At 50.7% G+C, this 25,154-nt stretch overlaps 10 protein-coding genes across 10 annotated transcripts; 6 read left to right on the top strand and 4 right to left on the bottom strand.

The window, feature by feature from the left end:
• Positions 1 to 310: 310 nt before the first annotated feature.
• Positions 311 to 4,145, top strand: ALT_4570 (serine/threonine-protein kinase; the record flags this gene model as incomplete). Its single annotated transcript, XM_033559038.2, has 4 exons — positions 311 to 338; positions 664 to 808; positions 918 to 3,814; positions 3,877 to 4,145. The coding sequence occupies 4 exons, from the start codon at positions 311 to 313 to the stop codon at positions 4,143 to 4,145; spliced, it is 3,339 nt and encodes a 1,112-aa protein (XP_033414929.2).
• Positions 4,146 to 7,310: 3,165 nt separating this feature from the next.
• ALT_4569 (F-box domain protein) lies at positions 7,311 to 9,494 on the top strand (the record flags this gene model as incomplete). The annotated part of the gene is made up of 1 exon (XM_033559039.1): positions 7,311 to 9,494. One exon carries the CDS (start codon positions 7,311 to 7,313, stop codon positions 9,492 to 9,494), a length of 2,184 nt encoding a protein of 727 aa, XP_033414930.1.
• An 821-nt stretch (positions 9,495 to 10,315) lies between these two features.
• Positions 10,316 to 11,333, bottom strand: ALT_4568 (Efg1 domain-containing protein; the record flags this gene model as incomplete). Its single annotated transcript, XM_033559040.2, has 2 exons — positions 10,316 to 10,938; positions 11,003 to 11,333. The coding sequence occupies 2 exons, from the start codon at positions 11,331 to 11,333 to the stop codon at positions 10,316 to 10,318; spliced, it is 954 nt and encodes a 317-aa protein (XP_033414931.2).
• A 433-nt stretch (positions 11,334 to 11,766) lies between these two features.
• Positions 11,767 to 14,864, top strand: ALT_4567 (putative WD repeat-containing protein C12G12.01c; the record flags this gene model as incomplete). Its single annotated transcript, XM_033559041.1, has 4 exons — positions 11,767 to 12,313; positions 12,400 to 13,392; positions 13,445 to 13,537; positions 13,588 to 14,864. The coding sequence occupies 4 exons, from the start codon at positions 11,767 to 11,769 to the stop codon at positions 14,862 to 14,864; spliced, it is 2,910 nt and encodes a 969-aa protein (XP_033414932.1).
• A 725-nt stretch (positions 14,865 to 15,589) lies between these two features.
• On the top strand, positions 15,590 to 16,693 carry ALT_4566 (tRNA 2'-phosphotransferase; the record flags this gene model as incomplete). The annotated part of the gene is made up of 2 exons (XM_033559042.1): positions 15,590 to 15,736; positions 15,800 to 16,693. The coding sequence occupies 2 exons, from the start codon at positions 15,590 to 15,592 to the stop codon at positions 16,691 to 16,693; spliced, it is 1,041 nt and encodes a 346-aa protein (XP_033414933.1).
• A 662-nt stretch (positions 16,694 to 17,355) lies between these two features.
• On the top strand, positions 17,356 to 18,413 carry ALT_4565 (intradiol ring-cleavage dioxygenase; the record flags this gene model as incomplete). The annotated part of the gene is made up of 4 exons (XM_033559043.2): positions 17,356 to 17,603; positions 17,677 to 18,038; positions 18,098 to 18,165; positions 18,228 to 18,413. 4 exons carry the CDS (start codon positions 17,356 to 17,358, stop codon positions 18,411 to 18,413), a joined length of 864 nt encoding a protein of 287 aa, XP_033414934.2.
• A 272-nt stretch (positions 18,414 to 18,685) lies between these two features.
• ALT_4564 (alpha/beta fold hydrolase) lies at positions 18,686 to 19,543 on the bottom strand (the record flags this gene model as incomplete). The annotated part of the gene is made up of 2 exons (XM_033559044.1): positions 18,686 to 19,047; positions 19,111 to 19,543. The coding sequence occupies 2 exons, from the start codon at positions 19,541 to 19,543 to the stop codon at positions 18,686 to 18,688; spliced, it is 795 nt and encodes a 264-aa protein (XP_033414935.1).
• A 684-nt stretch (positions 19,544 to 20,227) lies between these two features.
• On the bottom strand, positions 20,228 to 21,019 carry ALT_4563 (uncharacterized protein; the record flags this gene model as incomplete). The annotated part of the gene is made up of 1 exon (XM_033559045.1): positions 20,228 to 21,019. The coding sequence occupies one exon, from the start codon at positions 21,017 to 21,019 to the stop codon at positions 20,228 to 20,230; it is 792 nt and encodes a 263-aa protein (XP_033414936.1).
• Positions 21,020 to 21,438: 419 nt separating this feature from the next.
• On the bottom strand, positions 21,439 to 22,603 carry ALT_4562 (aldo/keto reductase family protein; the record flags this gene model as incomplete). The annotated part of the gene is made up of 6 exons (XM_033559046.1): positions 21,439 to 21,594; positions 21,650 to 22,019; positions 22,079 to 22,260; positions 22,325 to 22,382; positions 22,456 to 22,466; positions 22,532 to 22,603. 6 exons carry the CDS (start codon positions 22,601 to 22,603, stop codon positions 21,439 to 21,441), a joined length of 849 nt encoding a protein of 282 aa, XP_033414937.1.
• A 788-nt stretch (positions 22,604 to 23,391) lies between these two features.
• ALT_4561 (putative translation factor pelota) lies at positions 23,392 to 24,736 on the top strand (the record flags this gene model as incomplete). The annotated part of the gene is made up of 3 exons (XM_033559047.1): positions 23,392 to 23,469; positions 23,526 to 24,020; positions 24,077 to 24,736. 3 exons carry the CDS (start codon positions 23,392 to 23,394, stop codon positions 24,734 to 24,736), a joined length of 1,233 nt encoding a protein of 410 aa, XP_033414938.1.
• Positions 24,737 to 25,154: the final 418 nt, after the last annotated feature.

Here is a 25,154-nt window from a genome sequence, read left to right as displayed (position 1 = left end):
TCCTGCAATTTCGAATAATTATTATTGGAAAAAGGGGGTCCGGTTTATCGATTGCACTTGTTGGTCCCTGCGCGCCCGCCGACCAGAGAAAAAAAAGGGAAACACCCCTCAGGAAACGCAGTCCGCGACCCAACTTCCTGCCTGCAGGCCGCAAATGCCGAATATCCATCTCATGTAGCATTATTATATCGGGTTTCTTTTCTCTTTCTCTCCCACCCCCTTCAGTGCTCGGGCTTTTTGCGATTTGAGCTCTTCTCCACCCGATCCGATCGTTATCGCGGGTCGTTACATCGTTGTTTCTTCGGCCATTATGGGCAATACATCATACAACTCCGATGGTTAGTCATGCGCTCTTCCCTTTGCCTCGTTGTCCATGAGCCTTCCGTTCTTTCTCCCCTCGCTGCCCCACCCTTTCATGTGTCAGTTGTGCTTCAATAGTATCTGTTGCTTGTGACATGGAGCTATCCGTCGGTCGAGTGATCAAGCCTGCTGCGAATAACAACTAGAGCTTCCACAACCGGTACTCTTGGCCCTGAAAGGATAAGAGTAGAAAGTGAGGAAGCAGAGAAAGGAAAGTCGCGTAGGAGGCGGAGACGGGAACGAGCGCGCTTATCGTCTGATACGTCGCGAAACAACGGTTAACAACGTCTCTTAAAACTATAGGTGACCCGAGTCCTTTGTCGTCCCCCTTGGGACCACTTTCAGAATCCCCCGAATCCGAATCTTTCATGGGAGGGTTTTCCTTACAGCGTGATGAACCGATGAAGCTTTCGGTCGATAGCCTTTCCTCTGGATATGATCTCTCGAGGTAAGAAATGAGAAAAGCAGCAGTTGACGGATCCCCTTGCATTTCTAAGAATGTTGCATGTGATGGTGCAGAAACAGCGGTACTGAGATCGAATCTTTTTATACTGCAGATCTTCTCTGCTCGAGCACGAGCATGGACTAGGCCCATCGGGGTTGGACCGTATACGCCAACCACCTTCACGAACTTTGAATCTCCCGAACAGATCTACCTCGTCGATTGTTCCCTTATCGCCCCAAAGCAACACTCCTTCTCGTCGATCCAGCACGGCCTCGAAACCCAGTCTCATGCGCATATCCTCAAATGACAGCATCAGCACGTTGGAAGACCTCCATCGCTTCCCCCTGGAGTCGTTACATTCATTTTCCTTTGCTCAGCAATCCGACGAATTGCTCAACAGTCGTCATAACATTCTGAAACGATCCATAGATTTTATGCGTGACCGTTTCGGCTGGTCCGCCAGCAATCACGCCATTGCCAACGCGCAGGCTCGCATGGCTGGCGATGCGGAGGCACAAAGTATGGTAGAGCTCATGTCCAAAACAAGTATTGCGGGAAAGGACGACAGGCACAATTATGCTGGTTTGTCGCGTGGCCCGTTGACGAGCCCCGCAGATGTGGACAGCAGCAATATTTTTGATCAAGCTTTCACTGGACCTGGAGGCCCCACGACTGAGATAAAGGCGACACGACAAGGCCATGATGCGAGTGGAGGGAATCTTTTATCCACTGGAAACATACCTCACCAAAGAAGGGAGATGAAGTCCGCTCCTTCCTCGAGGCGCGTAAGCTTAAAACGTACATACACGGATGCCAGCTCTGTCTGCTCCCGGAACAAGCTGATGGAGAATCTAGCACAACCGTACTCTACTGCGGACTCTGTTACATCTGCCAGTTCTTCGATCTTGGGCCTGGGCTTCCCCGTCCCCGCCTTACATACCCATAGCAGCAAATGGAATCCCATCTCACAAGCCGTGTTTAGGACCGAGTCGCAAGCGCCATGGACGATATTGGCCGCCAATGACCTGTCGTGTCTCGTATTTGGTGTCACACAATCGGAGCTCCGCAGGCTGAGTATCCTAGAGGTCGTACAACTGGACCATCGACAGTGGCTTGAATCCAAATTGCGAGACCCCACAACTAGCGCCGCAGCGAAGCTCCAATCTTTGGCCGAGAGATCACAAATCAGACCGGTCCACCCAAAATCTATGGGGATGGGCAATGGTGTCACCGCACAACTCCTCAGTAAGCCGCCTTCTCGAATGGTCAAATCCGGGCGAGCCCAGACCGATGACGGGTACGGCTCCAGCCAACGCAACTCGAGACATCTGAATCATCCAGCTACAAAATCGCGAGGCGTCCTGCTATGTGGGGATGTTATACCTATTCAGAAGCGTAATGGAACGAAAGGTTCCGCCAGCGTCTGGGTTATGGAGAAACGCGGGGGTCTTATCTGGGTTCTTGAGGAAATACAGGAAAATGTCGCCTACATCTCCTGTGACGACTCCTGGACCATCACTGGTACCCGTGGGGAAACCGACAAGATCTGGGGCCAGGGCGTGGTGAAGCTTGGATCACATATCACAGAGCTTCTCCCTCACTTGCCGAAGGATTGCCTTAAGGCTCCGCCCAGCAAAGGCATACCAAAACTTGCCGATACAAAATACTTTGCTGCCCGGGCTTCTGCTGAGATCTGTATCCCGGCTATTGTTGGAAAGGAAGAAGATCCACGCTGTCTCAGAGTATCCAGTTTTCCTCACGTTGCGGGCATGATGGTCCTGTCTTCATCCACGTTAAAGGTGATTAGTTCTAATCCAGTGTTTTCGTCGGCCCTCTTCGGCCACGAGCGACCGGAGGGTATGCATGTCAACGACCTGATACCTGGCTTCGACACCCTGCTCAACGTGCTCAGCGAAGAGGAAAATTTGCCCTTGGTGGAGGGAGTGGTGATCTCTGAACCCAGCTTCCGAAGAGCACGGACACTTTCCATCCTCCGCGACGGTAAGGCGAACGTGGCTTCCGTGTTCCTGGAACCGATGGGCATCACTGCCGCCCATCGTGACGGGTCAACAATTGCCGTAGACGTTCAATTGCGCGTTGTGGAAAGCGAGACCTTCTTCCGTCAAAACCACAGTGAGGACATAGAAAGACATGACGAATCAGGTGATTATCAGGAAGATGCAATCGCCATAAAGGAACTTGTGTATGCTTTATGGGTCACCTATTCGAGAAAGATCCACTCCATAGGGCCGTCGGCAACCTTTCCTCCCCCACGACAACGGTCCGAGACGGCGAGCCCGTCTATTGCGCGCTCTCCCGGCGTCGAAAAGCCATCGCTGGAGCCTCAGATACCATCTTCTACTTTAAGTCAGCAACTCAGCGAAGCAGCATCGGAACCATTGACAGATCGACCTGTCCAACCTGTCCCTGAGGTGAAGCATGCCAATGCGAAGGAAACTCAGAAGAAACGAACCATTGCGGACTATGTGATACTCGAGGAGATGGGGCAAGGAGCGTACGGTGAAGTCAAACTCGCTCGCTTGAAGAAGAACCCGTCCAAGAAGGTCGTTTTGAAGTACGTCACAAAGAAGCGGATTCTGGTGGACACCTGGACTCGCGACCGTCGGCTGGGGACAGTGCCTCTGGAGATTCACGTTCTCGACTACCTTCGGCGTGATGGCCTGAAGCACCCGAACATTGTTGAGATGGAGGGGTTCTTTGAAGATGATGTCAACTACTATATCGAAATGATGCCCCACGGTCTTCCGGGAATGGATCTTTTCGATTACATCGAACTCAAGGTGAATATGGATGAGGTCGAGTGCAGGAACATCTTCCGACAGGTGGTGGATGCTATCCATCATCTCCATACGAAAGCGCTGGTTGTTCATCGGGACATCAAAGACGAGAATGTCATTTTGGACGGCGAAGGCAGGATCAAAATCATCGATTTTGGAAGCGCTGCCTATATTAAGAATGGACCTTTTGATGTCTTTGTGGGAACTATTGGTAAGTCCATCCCCATGCTACTCCTAACGATTATCGTCTAGTCTGACTTATCGGACTTCTAGACTATGCTGCCCCGGAAGTATTGCAAGGCAAGTCTTACAGAGGCAAAGAGCAGGATATCTGGGCCCTCGGTATCCTTCTCTACACCATCGTCTACAAAGAAAACCCATTCTACAACATCGATGAGATCCTGGACCACCCGCTCCGGATACCATTTTTGCCGTTTTCGGAGGAATGCATTGATCTGATCAGAAAGATGCTTGATCGGGATGTTGACAACCGCTTGACGATCACGGAAGTTATGGAGCATCCATGGATGCTTGACAACTGAGCTACAACACTTCCTTCACTTGCGACTCGCGGCGAAGTTTCTTTTCTTTTGGATAACAACTCGGACACACCTACGAATTAAGAATTTTATATACCGACATTTTTCGCTGGAAGAAATATGGCCGACCTGCTCTTATTACGATTTTCTTTTATTCACCACACATCCACAACCCGTGCTTCTAGCCGACTTATGTTTTTGCTTTTTACCGCTCTTTGTTAGTCACCCAATTTGCATGGCGTCGAAGATTTTTCCAAACGAAACGAATCGCAGTGGCTCTTGATGACAGGCAGGATAACAATAGAAGATGGAGTCACGAAGCTGTATGATATTGGTATTTCCTCAAGGCTGAAAAGGAGAGACGAAGCATCAAGCGGCGCAGGGTGGGAACAACGGAGAAGGTTTTCGGCGGAATGAGAGATGATGATGATGCATAGAGAAGTTGAGATACCCATCATCATAATCTATTCACTTGGCTTTTCTTCCTCGCTGCAAATATTCGCTTTTGTGTCCAAGTTCTCGATAGCATGGCGTAGCCTGGAGGCACATTAAGAGAAGCAGCAATATGATAATATAATGGGTAAGCGTAGACATGTAATGCGATGAAATTGTTGAAATTTCTTTGTGGAAGATCTACAGGCCTATTAGATTCCAAGGCGCAATATTCCATATGAAGCACCAAGCATATCAAAGCCATACTAGTGGGATGGGGCATGTTGTTCATCCTTCCATTTTTTCTTTAACTAACTCCGTACTGGCCTAGTCTAGAGGCACTGTTCTCGATTACCTGCGGGGCATCGCGGGGAACTGAGACTATGTTTAGGCTAAGGGTGTTAGTCCCCTTAGACCGCTTTTAGACCAACAGTCTTTGACATGGAGACGTTATCTTAGGTACCTAGTATGGTGTCTATGGTCTTTTGAAAAGCACCAATCAGGAATCACTCCCACGCTTTACAGAGGAAGTACAGGTACCTTTTCTACCAGAGGAAGATGAATTTCCTAAGTTTGTCAATGCGCATCGACTCACTATATGGGTTGGTCGTCCAGCCCATGACCAGTCTTGGCCCTTCTGTTCGGCCGGTGACTGAGGTAGACTCGATTACAGGATCCGTATGGTTCTAGTTAACTGTATCAGCCACCATCACAGCCGGGCCGATGGGATAGGACGATAGGGAGCGGAGTCCTGGGGAACACTACTCTAGACTCCAGACTCCCGCTTGTAGGAACTAACCACTCCGTAGTTCGGAGTGTGTAGGAATGTCAGGCTAGTGCTCAATACTTGCGATGGGGCATGAGGGATATTAATAATAGGTACTCCGTTGGTAGTGAGTGAGCTATGTGTTGTAAGAGCATGCCCATGTCTCAATAACCCCTTGTAAGTGGCGTGGCGTGATCAATAAATACCTTACAGCGACTCCGTCTTAAAGAGCGAGGCGAAGAGGCAAAAAGAGACCAGCGCAGTGTCCAGTGTACTTGGGTTATAGTTGAACACTCCAGTGGAGGGTTGGAGGTAGATTTCCCACTTCATATTCAATGTACTACCGTCTAGAGTCACCGGGATTGCCATCTCAGTGCTAGTCGCCTCCAGTGATGGTCAGGAACGGAGAGACTGCGGGTGATTTTATTGGGTTTTGAATTTGGATCCATGTGTGTGTGGGTGTGGCCGTAGATAGCCCGTACCCGTTGCAACTTGCCACTCGGTCGAAATGCCTGCCTTGGATCGTCTTTGTCTTTTGACTGGTGGCTGTTTTCGGTTGAGGTTTTGGGTTGATTGGTTGAGTTTACGATTATCTGGATGGTGAGCACACTGACAGGACATTAACTTCTAGATGGTGACCTTTTGGTGGTCTCCTGTCGCCTGTGCACTTTCATCGGCGATAGATGTTACTCTGTGAATAACGAAGTCTTACCCTTTCTCTGAGGAGCCGTCTCTCGAAATTCTATAAATGGGATCATAATATTATCTATGGCCATGTGCATATCCATGGCCATTTTTGAGAGAAGACGAAGAGATGTGTGACAGTCAAGACGAGCCACTGGCGGACACTAAGTGGGGAGCCTAAGGATAACATCTACCTATCGATAAATGATAAGGCCTGTGGGGTCTGATAATACTAACAAGTAATAGGTAGTTTGGTGGCGGAGAGACCTTGGATGCTCCCACATGTTTCTGACTCTCTGTATCAATATTACCATTATTGCTCACCAATATGGCCGCTTCAAAGAAGACATATTAACTTGACTTGGTGTAATGATAAGGAAGAGGATGGTAGATAGAGACTAAATAGGGGCGCTCAGCCGACCCTGTTGCGATTGTCTGCTGACACTCCCCTAGATATGATACTGTTGATAACAATGAACATACAATAGTAATTATTCGCTATCCATGGCCGTCTGACACGTTCGTTACTGGACCTACCCACATCTCCCCCAAAATCTGACTGGATGTCTTAGTCTCCCCTCCTCTTTCTCTGTAAGGGTAAGGCATCTCTTTTCTCCTTCTTCTCCCCCTTCTGTTTGTCGACATTCTCTCGATGTCACCCTAGGCCATAATAGACTTCCATCTCTCTTTTTCTCTCTCTCATCCATTTCTCACGAAACACCTGTGGGTGATGCCTAGGTGACGTTTGCTAAACTATCTTGGCTACTTCGACCCAGACGTCTCTCCCCGGTCGATTCTCTGGCCGGCCCCCGGGTTACGCGGTTAACGGGGTCCATGGTACGCTTTGTGACGGTCCCATAGCCGAGAAAGCACCTCAACGACTGTTTCGCTTGACACTGCCTACACCCAAACTCCACTGTCCTCCTCACACTCTTACACCATCATACTCCCTTTTCCCTATTCAGCGTTTCTGAGCAGTGCTCTTCATCCCTAGAAAGGACGGTGTTTGATTGGGGTCCCCTTGTCTTCAGAACGTGGTTGTGGCATTATTCGGATTCTCTGGCTGTGTATAGTTGCGGAATGGTTTGCATCACCTCACTATGAGTTTCTAGGCCAATCTCGATTGCGGATCCCCCCGCCTGTCGTCAGTTTCACGGCTTTCCCTATCTGTGCCTCAAACCTTCTCACAAATCGCCTTGATTACATCCGTTCGCAAATAGGAAAAGTCCTTGCAGCGCATCGCACCCTTCGACCAACCGTCGTACTTTGATACCACTATTGCCAATATGGCCGCCGCATTTCCCGACGAGATTGAGCCTTCACATGGGGCGGTCTCTCCGGCAAGTCCGACCTCATCGACAGGCCAAATACCCATAGAGCAACCCCAGAAGCTCAAAGGGAGACACAAGCTGTTACAAAGTCTCCAGCGGATGTCGTCCAGCCCGAGTCTCACTAGACGCGGCAGATCCCATTCTACCGGCTACCGTCGGGATGGGAAAGCTTCTTTATCCTGTGTCTCGCTCGGCCAGTCAGCATATAATCCCTGCCTCGGAAACGGAAGCTCGTCACAACTATATGGAGGTTTGAATGTCCGTCCTGCAACCCCGGGCTCGCCGGGTGAGCACACTGATGGAAATGCCCGCATCCGCTTAGTTGGGACCGATTCGCCGAATGGCTCCAATCCGAAGACCATTCCCTTGCCGACCGAGTTGAGACCGGCATCCCGTGGGTCACCACTGGGATTTGCACCGGTAGAAGAGATTGTGGTTGCGGCGCAGCCTACGTCTGAGCCGAAGGTCGTTTTCGACTTTTGGGGCCGCATGCCCGACGAGATCAAAATGAACATCTTTCGCTATCTGACCCCAAAGGAAATCGTACGTTGTTCTGCTGTTTCGCGAGCCTGGCAAAAGATGTGTTATGATGGCCAGCTGTGGACGTGTGTCGATGCCGCAGACTACTACCGCGAAATTCCCAGCGACAGCCTCGTGAAACTTATGACCTCTGGTGGCCCTTTCGTTCGAGATCTGAACCTCCGAGGCTGTATTCAACTTCGAGAAAAGTGGGCTACTGAGGGGGAGCGTATCACGGATCTTTGTCGGAACGTTGTCAACTTCTCCCTTGAAGGATGCCGCATCGACAAGACTTCTATGCACTGTTTTCTGCTACGAAACCCTCGTCTTCAATACATCAATGTTTCTGGATTATCAACTGTGACCAACTCCGCCATGAAGATTATCGCCCAGAAATGCCCGCATCTAGAGATCCTCAATATCTCGTGGTGCACTGGAGTCAACACGACCGGCTTGAGAAAAGTTATCCAGGCTTGCCCGCGATTGAAAGATTTGCGGGCTAGCGAGATCAGTGGTTTCCACGATGAGGAATTTGCCCTCGAATTGTTTAAGAGGAACACCTTGGAAAGGTTGATCATAAGTCGTACCGATCTGACCGACGACAGCCTCAAGGTTCTCATGCATGGTATTGACCCGGAAATTGATGTGCTTACGGATCGGCCAATCGTCCCACCCCGACGTCTCAAACATCTGGACGTGCACCAGTGCCCAGATCTAACTGATGTCGGAGTAAAAAGTCTGGCGCACAATGTTCCCGAGCTCGAAGGCCTCCAGCTATCTCAATGCCCCCAGTTGAGTGACGATTCTGTCATCGATGTCATCCGCACGACTCCTTTGTTGACTCATCTTGAACTTGAAGACTTGGAGCAGCTCACCAACAACACCCTAGTTGAACTTGCCAAGTGTCCGTGTGCCGAACATCTTGAACACCTCAATATCAGCTATTGCGAGAGCCTAGGTGACGTTGGAATGCTCCAGGTGATGAAGAGCTGCCCCAACATTCGGTCTGTGGAGATGGATAATACTCGAATTTCTGATCTTACTTTGATGGAGGCCAGTTTTCGCGTCCGTAAGCGAGGCTACTCCGAGAATCTTCCCAAGGTTGGCTTGAGCCTGGTAGTTTTTGATTGTGCCAATGTCACTTGGGCGGGGGTGAAGGAGGTTCTTTCAAGCAACGCATACATACCACGCTCTCGCAAGCCTAGTTCGGCGGTCACGGTGGTGACACGCGAGCTTGATGAAGACCGCTTACCAACAACAGCCATGATGAGTACTTCCTCGATTACTCCGCCGCCGCCGCCCCCGGTGTTTCCTAAAGAGATCATCCAACTCAAATGCTTCTATGGCTGGCAAATGACCGTCGATGAACATAACAAGCGAGTCTTGCGCGGGGATCTCGCTGCCGCGAGTAGGTTAGACCGCAAATGGGCCGATTATATGATGGCGACAGAAGAAGCTGGTGTTGGTGGAGCCGGTGCACGACGCAGACGGCGCCGAGCTCGCGAGGCCGAGAGACTCTACAACGCCGACGATGATGAAGATGCATATGGCATTGGTGGTATTTCGGCTCTTGGAGGAAGACGCAGAAGAGCGCAGAGCGGAGGTTGCACTGTTATGTGAGAGCATCCAGGGGTTGGGAGTGCTTTGCTACATCAGTCTCTCTTTCGATATCTACTGCATTCGCGGGCGTTTTGTGGATACATGGGATGAGCAGGCTCTTTTCATTCCATTCATTCACTGGGTGAATACTTGAAATTCTAGGAACTTCAACCCCTGCCACCACCTTCTCAGGGATAGGAGGCCGGGACACAGGCAGTTTCAATGCTGGTCATGCTGGAGGGCTGCCGCCGTGTCCCTATCCGTATCGGCTGCTTCTATGAGGCACGAAGTGACCTGTTTCAACGAACCAACGCATGCCAGGATGCACTCGAATGATTCTTTCAAGTTGAGCCTGAAAGTCTGAGCCGTGCCTCAGTCTATTTGATTGGTACCTTTTCTTCACAGTTACTTGTTTGTCTTCTTTGACCCGGTGCAATGGCTCGGAGTTTATGGTGTGTATTTGAGCCGTATCTATGTCTGTCTTGCAGTTACTTAGAGAGGAAATGGTGCAAATGGAGTTTATTCGGTCGAGGCTTCATACAAGTGTGATATGACTCAAATCATTGTCGGGCTGGTGCAGGAAGTGGGTACTCTTGTAAAGTGTCTTCAGGGACTTAGGTCTTAAGAGTGAGCAATACAATGTCAAGAAGCACACACTCAAAAATTTCCAGTGGCAATTGAGGAGTCTTCATAATTTGGGTATCAAATAGAAGATATACAGGATAGTGACAAGACATGAATGCTTCCTGACAGGATGAATGGAGGAGCCAAATACAGACGCTAACCGACTTGAAAACAGACCGCTCAATGAACAGGCCGGAGATGCAATGCGAATTGACGAATCACTCCTCGAAGAAACCACCGTCACTCTCATTACCGTCATCGTGCTCATTAGCACTCCAGTATGCGCCCTCCATTGCCGCGGACCGTTTGGGTTTCCTGTCGTGCTTGCCCTCTGCTTTTCTCGACTTTCCGCTAGCCTTGTCGGAGACCTTTTCCTTACTGGACTTGTTGCGCGCAGGTTGATCGTCATCCGCGCTTTTCTTCGACTTCTTCTGCTCGGACGCCTGTGAACTCTTCTCGCCTTCACCATCGTCCAATTTCCCTTCACGTAGAAGATCCAGTGTCCCGTCTTCCATGCACTTCTCGACTACACGCCACATGGGCGGTCTCTCACCCGTCGTGTCATATATGAGTTTGCTGACAACCTCCGCTTCAGGCTCATTCGGCTTCTCCGATTGTGCGCCGGACTCCTTCTTTTTCTTCTTCTGCTCTGCGTAGAGCGCGACGTATTTCTGCGTAAGCGGGTAGTAGATGGGGTAGTTGTGATTCACCTGCGCGGCGTGAATTTTCACTGCGAGAGCAGCTAGTTTCTCTTTCTTGGCTGCTGGGTCGAGATCGGAATTGGAGATTTCCTGTTCGCGGCGGAGGAGACGCTTGAGGTCTTTCGAGGCGGCTTTTCGGTCTGCGATCCTCCATATTAGCTCCAAAGCATTCGCCAGGATCAAATTGTAGACGGATTCTCGTACCAAGGAATCGAACAAAATGATACTTCTTGATCATCTGCGACCGATGGCGTCTCGCCAACTCATCCTCGAGATCCTTCTCGTATCCTGCTAGTGCACGCTCCTGGACAATGCGCGCATCGGCTGGGAGGTCGACTCTGTTGAGCAGACGCTTGACATCTCGGATGCGCTTCTTCAACTCGTTCACGGAGGGGTGGTTGTGTTCATGTTTGTGAGGGTGGATCTTCTTCTTCTTTGCTGGTTGAGAGTCTTCCGAGCCTTCGTGGTATTTTCGTTTACTAATCGTCATGGAATCGGAAGGAGAGCGCTTCTCCCTCGAGTATTCTCTGGGCATCTTGTCACTGGAAAACGGTTGCAATGCCGTTTAGTGGTCCGCTGCTGATCACAGGTGAATATAATGGCCGAAGAAATAAAATACAGTGACAAAAAATAAGCGGATCAGCAGTCGGCCCGAGGAGTTCCCACAGCATAACAGTTGCACCCAATCAGAGCGGGGCCGGTTGTAATGACGCGCTTAGCGATTCAAGAGAGCACGGGAGGAATTACCCTGTTGATTATTCAATGCGAGCTGAGAAATACTGGGATTGCGCCCTCGTATCGTCAACCTTGTCCTCTAAAGAGTTCCAGTTGCTAATATGCGTCCGGTCGCTCGATTCGAGTCAGCTTAGCTTTGCAAGCTGAGCGTTGTTTCTTAGAATGCGCCAGGTTGCTTGATAAGGTACCTTCTGTGAGCACCCTCGACAGCCCAGACAATTCGCAAGGAAACAATGGAGACCGCCATTCGCTGGGCCCCGTCCTCCACCGCAGCGGAGCAGCGCTTTCTCTCCGTGGACGTGACCGGGAAAACCTTCCGACTCTGCAGAGTCACTGGATTTGACGGCAAGAATCTGGAACATGAAGTACTGTCGACGCACACAAAGGTGCCTGCCTTTCGCGCCTTCGATTGGTCTCCCGTGGACGAGTCCCTTGTTGCTGTGGGCCAATCCTCTGGTGACGCGACTGTCTTGCGTTTGAGCAGCGAGAATGCGGAGTCGATTTCATTCCCCATTCGCCATCAGCGGTATTGCAATGCTGTCTCGTTCAGTAGACATGGCCTGCTGGCTGCTGGGTTAGATCGGGTTCGCAACGACTTTTGTTTGAATATTTGGGATGTCAATCAGCGTATGATCAACAAAGGTCCCAAGGGATATGTCGAGCCTCTCAGAAAATTGGCTAGCTCGGAGCCGATCACGAGTGTCAAATTCTTTAGAGACCAGCCCGATATGCTTGTCACTGGGGTGAAGGGCCAATATGTGAGAATTTATGATCTTCGAGGTAAGTTTTTTGTCCCTTCCTGCAGAGGCGCTTGTACCCTGTTGCCTTCCTTCTTTCGGCTGGAGTGTGCGACTAAGTCCCTATAGAAGGTCCTGGCAATCCGTCTCTACAGTTTCCCACGCGATGCGTTCACAATCTTGCGATCAATTCGCTTGATGAGAACTATATCGCATCCTGTTATCCAACGAACGACCCTACCATCTGCCTCTGGGACCGACGGGCCAGCTCCCGGTTTAATGTCACCGGGGGTGCGAATATGCTGGAGTCTGGAAATCCGGGCCCAGCGCTTGAATTCAAGAATGTCTTCGGGCCCAAAACATCTCTCTGGAGTCTGCGATTCTCGAAGACCAAAAGAGGCTGTCTGGGTGTGCTTTCGAACACTGGCGGCTTCAAAACTTTTGACATCGTCAAAGAGTACTTGTCAGAAGAGTACCGCATGTCCATGGAAGAGACCCTCGGGCAAGGGTCCTTTCATACCTATCCAGAACAGATCTATACGAAATCGATCCGCGATGTCCTCAGCCCATTCAATCATCCGACCAGAGGCTGTAAGGAGTCAGATAGAGTCGTGGCATTCGACTTTCTGAACCTGAGTACTTCCAGCGAGCCCACTGCTATAACGTTAGCTGGAAATGGTCGGGTCAGCCTGGTTACAGTACAGCCTCCGTCTCCGCCTGTGCGGCTATCCTCTCAGGGTGTTCTGATCCGGGGTAGCTCGGAGAATCATCTCGATTTTACTGAGTTACGGCCCGCCTTCAGGGATCAGACGAAGATTTCAGAAGTAATTGAGAGCATTCGCGAGGCGAATCTTTCAGCTTTAGAAGAGAGGAAGCTGTCGCAAGGAGGCCGAGCTGCACGATCGGAGGCCCGTGTCAAAGATCCTCTCTCCAGTCGTGAATCTCGAGAACGGAATTTATCAGTGGGAACTCTGGGTCAACCTCTCACTGCAGAGGAAGCCTTGGCGTTATTGACCGTAAACAGACTACGGTGCAAGGAAGGCTACTTATTCGACGAAACGCGCAACAAGCAAATCTTAGCCGATGACCCTCAACTTCAGTGCCTCTGGGATTGGGTCGAACGTGAGTAATGTTTACGATAACATTGGTATAGATTCTCTGACAGGCGATACAGGCGCACGTTCGGACTCGTCTGATGAGTCAATGATCATAAATGGCTTGGATTTCAATTACCTGGGGGTATACGATATCTGGAACAATGACCTAGGTAGGGTATTTCCGTCTTTGCTGATTATGCGGTTTGCTAATTTCTTGCAGGTCAAAGTTATGACAGCCGGCACATCGGTCCAAGCGGCGACGAGTCTCCATCTATCAGCGAAAGTATTATCGATATTGTCCGGGAGCAATTAAGATTACCCGAATCAAAAGGGTGTCAGACAGCTCGTCCGGAACATCGACGACTTTGTCTGCGTCTCTGTGGTGCGGCACAATCTCATCGCGAGTTGGAGGAACTTGTCAAAAGGCTTTCTGCAGACAATCAGCATACTAAAGCAGCTGCATTGGCCGTCTTCCAGGACGAGGCTAAACTGGCGTACCAGGCGTTGCGCAGTCACACGCCCACCCAGGCGCATAAGCTGCTTGCCATGGCTATCGCAGGCGCGGCCAAAGGCGATACCGACTCAGATTGGGAAGAGACATGCGCGGAGATCGCTAAGGAGCTCACAGACCCCTATGCACGAGCTATATTGGCGCTCGTGAGTAAAGGAGATTGGAAGTCCGTTATTCACGAGTCTACGCTTCCTTTGAGATACCGGATCGAGGTAGCTCTACGTTGGCTTCCTGACGCGGAACTCTCCGGGTACTTGAAGGAAACCATTGCTGAAGTCATCCGACAAGGCGACATTGAAGGTATAGTCCTCACGGGGCTTGGCCACTCTGGCTTGGACCTTTTCCAATCTTATATCAACAAATTCAATGATGTTCAGACGCCGGTTCTAGCCATGAGCCACACAGTCCCACGCTTCATCAGGACTGGTTGGGGCAGGGCTCGGTATGAAGCATGGCGTGAAACCTATCGCTGGCAGATAAACTCATGGAAACTCCAATTAGAGAGAGCGCGATTCGATGTCGGCTCGCGCAAGTTTGCCGTCACCTGGGACGGGCGCAAACTCATCGAGCCGCCCCGACAACAAGTCAGCTTGACTTGTAACTACTGCACTCGACCTCTCACCCAACATGATGCATCCTCCCAATTTTCTCCTTCGGCTACAGGGGAAGTGGTGCATCAAACCGCTGGCAATCCCTTGGGTACAGCTGTTATGTCAGGAATGGTCTGCGCCAGGTGTGGACGGCCGATGCCCCGTTGTGGAGTTTGCACGCTCTGGATGGGCTCCCCAGATCCAATGTCCAGGGCGTGTATCGCTGCCGATGCTGGTCAGGAGCAGCGCAAACCCACAGAGGCCGACATCATGCGCAGATTCGTCGTCTTCTGTATCAATTGCAATCATGGTTTCCATGCACATCATGCCAGAGAATGGTTTGCAAAGCATAACGTCTGCCCCGTCGCAGAATGCAGCTGCATTTGCGACCGGTGACCATGACCTATACCTATACCGTAAGGAATTCGTCGCATATATTTGGCTTGCAACGAGGATGGTTTTAGAAGTTCATGAGGGATGGTGGGATAGTTTTCTGTTACTTTCGATACCCATTTATGGAGGCATGAAATTATTAGGCACACTTTACTAATCGACATTATATTCTTTCCTCAAAAATTTTTATCATAAGCCTAGAATCAATAACTGGCCAAATCTACGATTCACGAAATACCTATTCTGAGGATGGAGTATTGCTACTTTAGCTCTTTCTTGGTGGGTCTGTTGGGAAATATTATTGCCCGCCGATGATGTCAATCAGAATTTCTCCGTCTAGTCTATTGCAGACCTGAGATCGTCGAACGTGTACTATCATTGTGGTATGTCCAAATCAAGCAGAATCCTGTTCTCACTGATACTGATGGCAGATGTTTTCCTGCAGCTTGCGGCGCCGTTGTGGACGCGTCTCATATCTTTTTCCTGATCTAACGGTACGAGAAAACCGGTGTCGGGTCACGCTGCAACCGCGTTGAGTCATCGCGTGAGCTCAGCCTCCGAATGAGTCTTCTATTGAGTCAGTTACTGACCCTGTGGGATTCAGATATAGTACAAAAATTAGCGCAATCAACAGACAAGACCGCTTCATCGCCGTTCTTCTACGCCGAACCCAGAACCTCCGTTCATTGACGACATACCCCTTCTCTCCGCTTGCCGAGTCCGTCATAATGTCGCAGAATCAGCGCAGGGGCAGAGGAGGCCACCAGAGTCGTGAAGTGGCCATTTCCAAAGCGTTAAGTCTGCTGTTGCGCCATGCAGCAGAAAAGGAAGGGCTGAAAATGGATTCTCAAGGGTATGCCAACGTGGCGGACGTGGTATGCACGACAGACGGAACCATTCAATAGGGTATATGACTGATACACAGATCTCACACACAGCTAGCATGGAAAAAAATCAAGTCTCTCAAGGTAACCCTTCCTGAAATCATCCACGCGGTTGCTTCGTCCGATAAAAAACGGTTTGCGCTGTTACACATCCCTTCGGCGAAGGCGACGAGCGACACGACAACGTCTGGGGCACGCGAAGGAGAGACCCCCGTCTGCGAAACAGAACCGAGCTCGATGCCTACGTCGCAAGTCCCAACCACCAGCGCGGGGCAAGAGAACGCAACAGCGACGGCACTCACCGTGAACGATACAGATCCGTCTCATTTCCTGATCCGAGCGACGCAGGGACATAGCATTAAGAGCGTGGACGCGGCCGCTCTTCTGGAGAGACTGACATTGGAAGACGAGTCGAAGTTACCGGACACTGTTGTGCACGGCACATATCATGCCGTTTGGCCGGCCATTCTCCAATCCGGCGGGCTGCGGTGCATGGGACGGAACCAGGTGCATTTTGCAACGGGCCCTTCCCTGAAATCCGTGCTACCTGCGCATTTAGATGGAACGGCGCACTCAGCTACGACACCCTCGGGCCTAAACGATGGGCGGGTAATCTCCGGGATGAGGCGAGATGCGCAGATTCTGATCTACATTGACATCAAGAAGGCGATGGCTGCGGGGTGTCCGTTCTGGCGCAGTGAGAATGGTGTCATCCTGAGTGAGGGCGTGGATGTAGGGGAGAGTCAGGAGGCCGGAGGTGGCACATCGCAGAAGATTATACCCCTTGAATTCTTTGATGTTGTTGTGGAACGGAAATGTGGGCTGGGGAAGATTTGGGAACGTGGGCAAACGATCAAGGAATTGCCTTCGGAATTGCTTCAGAGAGGCAATCCCAAGGATCCGCGAGCAGGATCGGGTGGGAGGAGAGGGGGTAAAAGAAATGGATGATCTCGATGATCCTGTGGTGAACAAGTCTTACTGATCTATATCTGAGCGCAAATGCTTAATATTACACATAGCCCTGAAGCTGTACGCAGTAGTCTGCCAGTCAGCTCTAACATTATTATTGATGCATAATGATAAGCAAAATCACCTGACGGTGCGGGGACAATGCTGGGACCTTACATAAGCGCGCCTATCCGACATCCGACGGATTGCGGGGAAATCGGATCGCCGTCATAGTCCTCTACTCCCTATCCGAAAAGTGTCATACGGTTTTGCATTGCAAATGACAGGACGGAACAAAGTGCAATTAGATTGATGGCTTGGACTGCTTCCGATTGCAATGTCTATCAATCCTAGATGGCCAATCATTGTACGGCCCAATCAGCAACTATGTTGGTGAGCCGGCGTTCAATAGCAGTTGACGGACTCTCATCAATTGCGGGGTCTTCTTGGGATCTGGGGCACATGTTGGCGTCCGGAAAGCGAGTATTTCCAATCATACTCTATTGATCTAGATTTTGTTGGAATATAAGCTGGATGATAGTCCTTGCGACTGTTTCTTCCCTTGACTGTTATAGATTCTCATCCACGTCCTCTCTTCCAACTCCGATACAGTATATACCCAACCTCACTACCGGATACGATCCTTGAGGCCTCCTACAGTCATGGCTACTCATCGATTTGACCCCAACTTCACCGACAATGTCATCGACGCGATGGGTCCCAAGACCAACCCGCGCTTCCGGAAGGTCATGGCCAGCCTGATCCGCCATGTGCATGACTTCGCGCGCGAGAACGAACTCACCGTCGATGAATGGATGGCCGGCGTCAAGCTGCTCAACTGGGCCGGCCAGATGAGCGATGACAAGCGCAACGAAGGCCAGCTCGTCTGCGACGTGATCGGGCTGGAGTCGTACGTATCACATATCCCTATTCTGCAGTTCCCGATACCAGTACTAACCGTATCGCTTGCTGTGCGTATACAGGCTCGTCGACGAAATCACCTTCAAGCTCGCTGAAGAGGCCGCCGACGCACCCACCGCAACCGCCATCCTGGGCCCCTTCTTCCGCGCCGACACCCCCTACCGCAACAACGGCGACAATATCGTCAAGGACGTGCCGGACGGCGAGATGGTCTTCATGCACGGCCGGGTGATCGATTTCCAGACCAAGGAGCCGCTCGTTGGCGCGACGGTGGAGGTGTGGCAGGCGTCTACGAACGGGCTGTACGAGCAGCAGGATCCGAACCAGGAGGAGTTTAACCTGCGTGGGAAGTTCAAGACGGATGCTGACGGGCGGTACTACTTTTACTGCCTGCGCCCGACGCCGTACCCTGTTCCGAATGACGGTACGTATTGGACACCATCGCTACGAGTCGGAGCAACGCTAACCTTGAGTGATGTACAGGTCCCGCCGGGAAATTACTCGAGCTCATGGACCGACACCCCTTTCGCCCTGCACATATCCACATCATCGTGAGTATTCGCTTTTTCCCAGTAGCCTGACAAAGAGGCAGCTTGGGCTAACTGCACTGCAGGCTACGCACGAAGGCTACAAGCCACTCACCACGCAGATCTTCGACCGCCAGGACAAGTACTTGACGAACGACTCGGTGTTTGCCGTTAAGGACTCGCTGATCGTGGACTTTGTACCGCGCAAGGATGACCCTCAAGCTGGACTTGAGCTTGAATACGATGTCAAGCTGGTAGCGGACCGGATCTAGTCCGATGGAATGGACTGGAGTCCGACAATAGCTGGGATTTGTGTATATATATCTGTGTGTTTTCTGTGATACCGTGATGCGATGATGGATTCTCTTTTGCTGGAGTCAGCTTTGAGTCTATGTTATCTTGATTTGGACTTGCCGAAATTGTCTTCTAACTTGATGATCGTCAGGTGCAATGATACAGCTGGAATATTAAACGCGATGAAGCACTAAATATTTTAAGAACAATTCGTTCAATATCTGCCAACATACTATAACTTCCCAGCACATTACACTCTCTCAATAAACCCCGCAATCATCCCACCCACCAGATCCGGTGCCTCGATGCAGTGCCAATGGCCGACTTTGGGCAATACCTCCATCTTCTTCGTCTCACTTGACACCCGGTCAAAGATATATTTGCACCCTTCCAACGACGCTGACTTATCCTCTTCGCCCGCAATAAGCAGAAACGGCACAGTGATGCATGAGTAGTCGATCGCGGGGGCCTTGGCAATAGCCTGGCATAGCGTGGCGTAGCCCTTTGGGATCTGGCCTAAGAGGAGCTCGCGAATGAATGCTTTGGCGAGCGGGGAGGCTTGCGAGCCTGTAGCAGCGTTAGGGACGGTGTTGGCCATCGCTTCCATGCCGGCTATTTTGGGTTAGCTCACACGTAATACATTTCGACGATGAGTTTAGGCACTAAGCAACGTACCCTCGAGCACGGTGTCGCTCCTCTGGCGCATCGTGGATGCTAGGGTCTCCGAGGGATGGGTGGGACCCACGGCTACTACAGCCTTGATGCGACCGCTGCAGTTTGCACCCAAGAGCGTCACGACCAGGCCGCCCATCGAGTGGCCGACTACGACGGCCTTGGGGATGTCTAGCGCATCCAGCACCGCAATGACATCCGAGGCAATGGTAGAAATGGTGATCGCCTGGCCGGTGTACGGGGAGCGGGCAGAACCATAGGTGTCGAGGGTGATGCAGCGGTGCTTAGGAGTCAGATGGTGGAGAATAGGAAAGTAGTAATTTTGGGAGGAGCCAAGGCCATGTATGAAGACAATGGTCGCACCGTCCTCGGGAGCTCCGTTGGGATGGGAATCAGCATAGTGGATTGAGTGCCCACATACTTCGAGGCAGGGCATCTCTTCGAGTCAATGAAACTGGAAGTAACAGGTGCCAGTACAAAATGTGAGGAAAGACGAGAAGGAGAATGCAATAGCGTTCGAATTTACTGAATGCGAAAAAATAGATAGCAATGAGGTATCTCCAAGAAGCTCTCAAACAAAACGAGCCGACACGCTATGTTTTATTCCGCATTGACGTCAACCCACCGTTATCTTGACACTTCTTCGGCTTCGTTCTCCTATCTTATCGATAATGAGCTCCGATATAGTGTCTTCAGCACAGCCAGGCGGCTGTCCAAGTGGTCATTCCTATTGTCACCACATAATCTCTGTTCGTGCAAAGCTGCCTTCATGATTCTCGTTCAGAATAATTGATTCCGTCGGAATGCCTGCTACCATGGCGGGGTTCAGCCGCCGCCCAGCTTATCATCGCCCGACCCGACAGGAGGGGCATCACGATCCGATAGGTGCGGGCCTTGCCGTCAGACCGTCCGTCGGGTCGGATCAAGCGGCTGTCTTCGGTGTTGGGCTGCGCGAGTCTGCGAGGTTGCAGAATTATTGTCAGTGACTGTCAACAATGGTTCCAATGCAGCCTATCCCTCAAAAATGAACTTATGCCAAGGGCGTGTGGCATTGCATCCACCAAAATTAGACATTTTCCCAATCGCATATTGAATATCCAGTATTCGTATAGTCAAAAAGTCAAGATGGGTTTCCAACAGATACAGTATCGAGTCGAATCAATTCCTGTTCAAATTCCTCATCGCTGGCGAATTCATGGCCAAACTCTTCAAGAAGTATCGCCGTGTCATCTTGGAATGATTCTCCTATCGTCAACGCAGGTTTGCATGGCTCTTTCGTCGCCTGATCTATTTTCCCCGGCCTGCCCGTCGTATCTGGCGCAGTAGCAATTGTTTCCACTTCTTTGATAATGTCTTCGTCGTAGAAAATCGAGCATTCGGAGAACTCGTCATCGTCCCCCTGTGTCCGACCAACATGACCGTTGCCATCATCGCTTACTATATGATTATCTGGCTCTGATACTCCGGCAGCCGTCTGACCGTCGACGACAGCGACATCTAAATCCGAGAGCAGGCTCTCGTCAATCTCGGTTGCGATGCTCCCCTGGCTGTGGCTGTCCGGCTCCGTATCCTCACAAGTCTCGCTCTCAGTATCCGGTTTCGCTGCAGGCTTCTTGAGAAATTTGGAAAGCAATGGCTGACTGGAAGGAATGGGGAGAGCTTGAGGATCAGGGAGACCGAGTCGTCTTCGTGCTTCGCGTTCTTTGGCTTCCTTTTCGGCTTTTTTCTTCTTATTGGCTTGCCGTTTCTTCTCCCTCTCTCTAATCTTTTTAGCTCGTGCTTCGCGTTCCTCTTCGCGTTCGATGCGTTCAATCTGTGAAGCTGTGAATTGGAATCGTTTGTTGCTCCGTTGATACCGGCGGCGCACTGTCTTGGATTTTTCCAGAATAATGCGCCGCGGCTGATCGGGCATGGTAGAGGGATGACAGGGTAGGTTCAGGTATAGGTTTGCCTGATCGAGATGTAGCGGTGCAATTGAAGACCGTAACTTGTAGGCTTCTCTCTGTTATTGTTGATTGTCATAGATTGTACAGATAACGCGGAGAGAGCTATTGTTGACATCCTTGTCTGGCGGCGATATGTTGTCCCGGCCAGAAGATCAACAGGAGTTTCCCATTTCCCACGGCAGCCAGTACCACTTAAGTTTACAAAGTGCTCAATTCATCTAGAGAGAGAGACAACTTTTTTGGAGATTTGATCATTGTTGCCTATTAAAATCCTGCATTTACCTAAGTCACTGTGTTGTTTTTTGTATATAAGCGGAATAGACGTATATATTTTCGCCTGCTGCTATCGTCTTTCTGCTATTTTCAGTGAATTTAAGGAATCGCTCTACAGCGGAACATCCTTAGCAGGATCCCAGCAAACAGGGGCATAAATGCCGGTGTTCAGACTCTCCATGTCCTCGCCAGACAATTCAAAGTCAAACACCTGCGTATTCTCAACGATACGGGAATCGGTCACAGACTTTGGAAGAGGAACATACCCCTGCAAGACTGCATTAGCCACAGACTCAATCGATATTAGAGACAAAAGGAGGTACCTTTTGCAGACTCCACCGGATCAGGATTTGAGCTCCCGTCTTGTTGTGCTTCTTGGCCAAGTTCTGTAATACAGGCTCGTCCATGCGCTGAGCTTGAACAAGAGGAGAATAGGCTTCAACGACAACGTTGCGCTTCTTCAGCCAGGCAACAATGTCCTCTCGCGCACACCAGGGGTGAATCTCGTACTGGCCGACAGAAATCTGGCCTCCAACACCGCTGTTAATGTACTCCTCCAACTCCTCCAGATGGTGAATGCCATAGTTGGAGACGCCAATGGAACGAATGTGGCCTGCCTTCTGAGCCTCCACGAGGGCGCGCCAGGCACCAAGGCGACCCTCCTTCCCACCGTAGGGCGCGTGGAGCAGGACTCTGCCCCTTATTAGCCGAGGGCTTCGCTTGATCGCCAAAGACCGGGGTTATCCGCTTACAGATCGATGTAACCAAGATCGGCAGCAGCGACACTTTGTTCAATGGCTTCCTTGGCCTTTTCATAGGACATGGAGGACGCGGGAACCTTGGTGGTGAAAAAGAGCTTGGAACGGTCAATTCCAGACTTTTTCATAGCCACCGCACATTCTTTCTCATTCGCATAGTATTTGGCGCTGTCAATCTAGTGGAGCAGGCCCGGTTAGCCTTGATTCCCTGATGCTCCAAACAGTTTTCATGGCCCCTACATGGCGGTATCCAGTTTCCAGCGCCTTGAGAGTGACCTTCTCGGTGATCTCGGGTGGCCTGCATTGCCATTTACGGGTTAGGCATGGAGTTCAATCCTCGAATGATGACTTGCTACAAATTTTGAACACACGTTTGATAAACCTTACGATTCTTGCGTCAGCAGCTTGATTCATAGGCGAAACTATGTCACTGGGATTTGTACTCACACCGAACCCAACAACCGGGATTTCATATCCCGAAACCATTTTGTAGTTCGACTGAAGAGATAGCGGGGCCATTGTTGCAGTTACTACGGAGTGGTATGATGACAAAAGGGGCAATCGGTCGACAAATAGAACGGATATGAGAAAACACACACAGCTGCACGAACTCGGAGCCGTATTTATACCACCGGTCATCCATTGGAGTCCATAACGATTTGGAGACCTTGGAGACTGTTAGTCGCACCCCTCCCCGAAAGTCAAATGCCATTACAAGCTTCCTGATGGGTCTTGCGGTGGCGTGCAACTAACGTGGGGCAGGTTTTGTCGGGTTCCAGGAACGGATAATGGTATTGAGTTGGCTCGGCTCAATATCAGGGAAGGCTAAGATTATTGGAGAAAACCGGCCTTGGTTCTCCTGAACCGTCTATTTTGGCCTGGAAGCAAGCCGTTCTGATGATCTCGAGACACTCCTGAGGTGTATGTACCTTACTACCTTACACTAGAGAGGTACATACCATGAATGACATCACTTCTCTATCTGCACAACTGATGGTGTCAGGGTTTAGGGTTCCACGTTCTTATCGATAAGTAATTGCGCTAGTCCTATTCAGGAACTGTCCCGCATCTCCTGAAGCTGCCTTGGCGCCTGAAGTTGTTTCGAATCATCTCTGTACTTTACGTCGGTTTCTTCATGATTTGTGAAGGCGACAGTGTCTCTATCACCGTTGTCTTGATTGAGTACTAAGCATCTTCTTGGGAAAAGCATACTTCTATCACAACAACTTATAACGCTCATATCTTGGATATACATACTATTGGCTATCTTTTTTCCAACATCCCACATCTATACACCTACTGCTCAAATGCGTCTGATAAAGAACAGGATAGAGCACGGCGGCTCAGGCACAGTCACTCTGTGTCCTGAAGAGCCAGAGGATATGGTATGCGACCCGATCCCTGTCGGATACTTAGCTGCTCTGACGGCTTCTGCATTAAGTGGCACGCCTACAACCTCATCAGACCTGGTGACCTCCTTCGCGCAAGCGCAATCCGTCGCGTCACAACGACACACGACACCGGTACAACAACTTCATCCCGAGTCCACTTAACGCTGGAAATTCGTGTGAAAAGCTTGGATTTCGACCCTCAGAGCTCACAACTGCACGTTGGAGGAACAATTGTGAACGAGACACCGCACACCAAAGTCGGACAACATCATACATTAGATCTGGAGTTGAATCGCAATTTCACCCTGGAGAAAGAGATCGGTGCGAATGGGGAAGGAGTAGGGTGGGACAGCATTGCTGTACAGATGCTCCAGGATGCCGTTGACGAGAGCGGCAAACGGAGGGCGGAAGCGGTCGCTGTTGTTATGCAGGAGGGACTGGCCCACATTTGCTTTATTGGGCAATTTCAAACCGTCTTGAAGCAGAAGGTCGAGATGTCGGTTCCGCGAAAACGACAAGGCGGCGGAGGCGGCGATCATGATAAGGTACTCCACCGATGTGCCAATGCACTGGCATAGAAATAGTTACTTACGCGAAACAGGGAATGTCAAAATTCTACCAGGTCACACTGGACACTCTCCTCCGGCAGATGGAGTTCAACACCAGCGCTACTTCTCTCACTAGTAACGAGCCCGTCAAGCCCGTTCTTCTTGCGTCTCCTGGTTTTGTCGCTGCCGGCTTTCAGAAATATATACAGTCTGTTGCTTCGACGACTACACCTGCCCTCAAACGTCTATTGCCGAGTATTGTCGTCGTCCACTCAGCCTCAGGCTATCTGCATTCTCTCGCCGAGGTTCTGCAATCGCCTGCAGTGAAGACCATCCTTGCAGATACCAAATATGCCCGCGAGACCAAACTGATGGACGACTTTCTTGGGCACCTCCGCAAGGAGACTAACAAGGCCGTCTATGGACCCCGCGAGGTCGAGTCGGCAGTCGACCAAGGAGCCGTGGGCCGTGGGGGCGGCGTCCTCATTATCTCAAATCGATTGTTCCGGTCACAGGACGTGGCGGAGCGCAAACGATGGGTGTCCCTTGTTGACCGAGTCCGGGACGACGAGGGGGGCGAAGTGCGCGTACTCAGCTCCGACCATGAGAGCGGGAGAAGACTGGACGGATTGGGAGGCGTTGCCGCTTTGTGCACGTTCCCAGTAGTCGAGGAGCACTTTGAATCAGACGAAGAAACTGCTGAAGCTAGCTAATTATCTTTGAGCAATGCGCAGCGGAAATACATGGTCTTCAGAAATGGGGGCAGACATGCAGACATGACTGACACGTTAAAAGCGATACCGTTGGACCGAACAAATCTCGACGCGCCTATTCTTTGCACTAGAGATTACAATTTTGACCATAGACGACGAATCCATACCATCATCTTCCATCCACATACATCCCAGAACGGAAATAAGTCACCATGTCCGTATATGTCCGTGTGCGTGGATATCTATGTCCTATGTAAGCTGAAGATTAAATAGCCTAGCCCGCATTAACATCCCTTAGCTCTTACTCCATCTTTAGCCGCATATCTGAAACTCGAGCCCGGCTCACCACTCCTTTGCACGGGGTCTGCTGCACGTCCTGCAGGTTAAGCGCCTACGCCGCATGCTCACTGGTGCGTAG

The sequence above is a fragment of the Aspergillus lentulus genome (genome assembly GCF_001445615.1).
Source record: "Aspergillus lentulus DNA, contig: Alt08, strain: IFM 54703, whole genome shotgun sequence".
NCBI lineage: Eukaryota > Fungi > Ascomycota > Eurotiomycetes > Eurotiales > Aspergillaceae > Aspergillus > Aspergillus lentulus.
The sequence above is the reverse complement of the archived record's forward strand: the minus strand, read 5'-3'. Positions and strand labels throughout refer to the sequence as shown.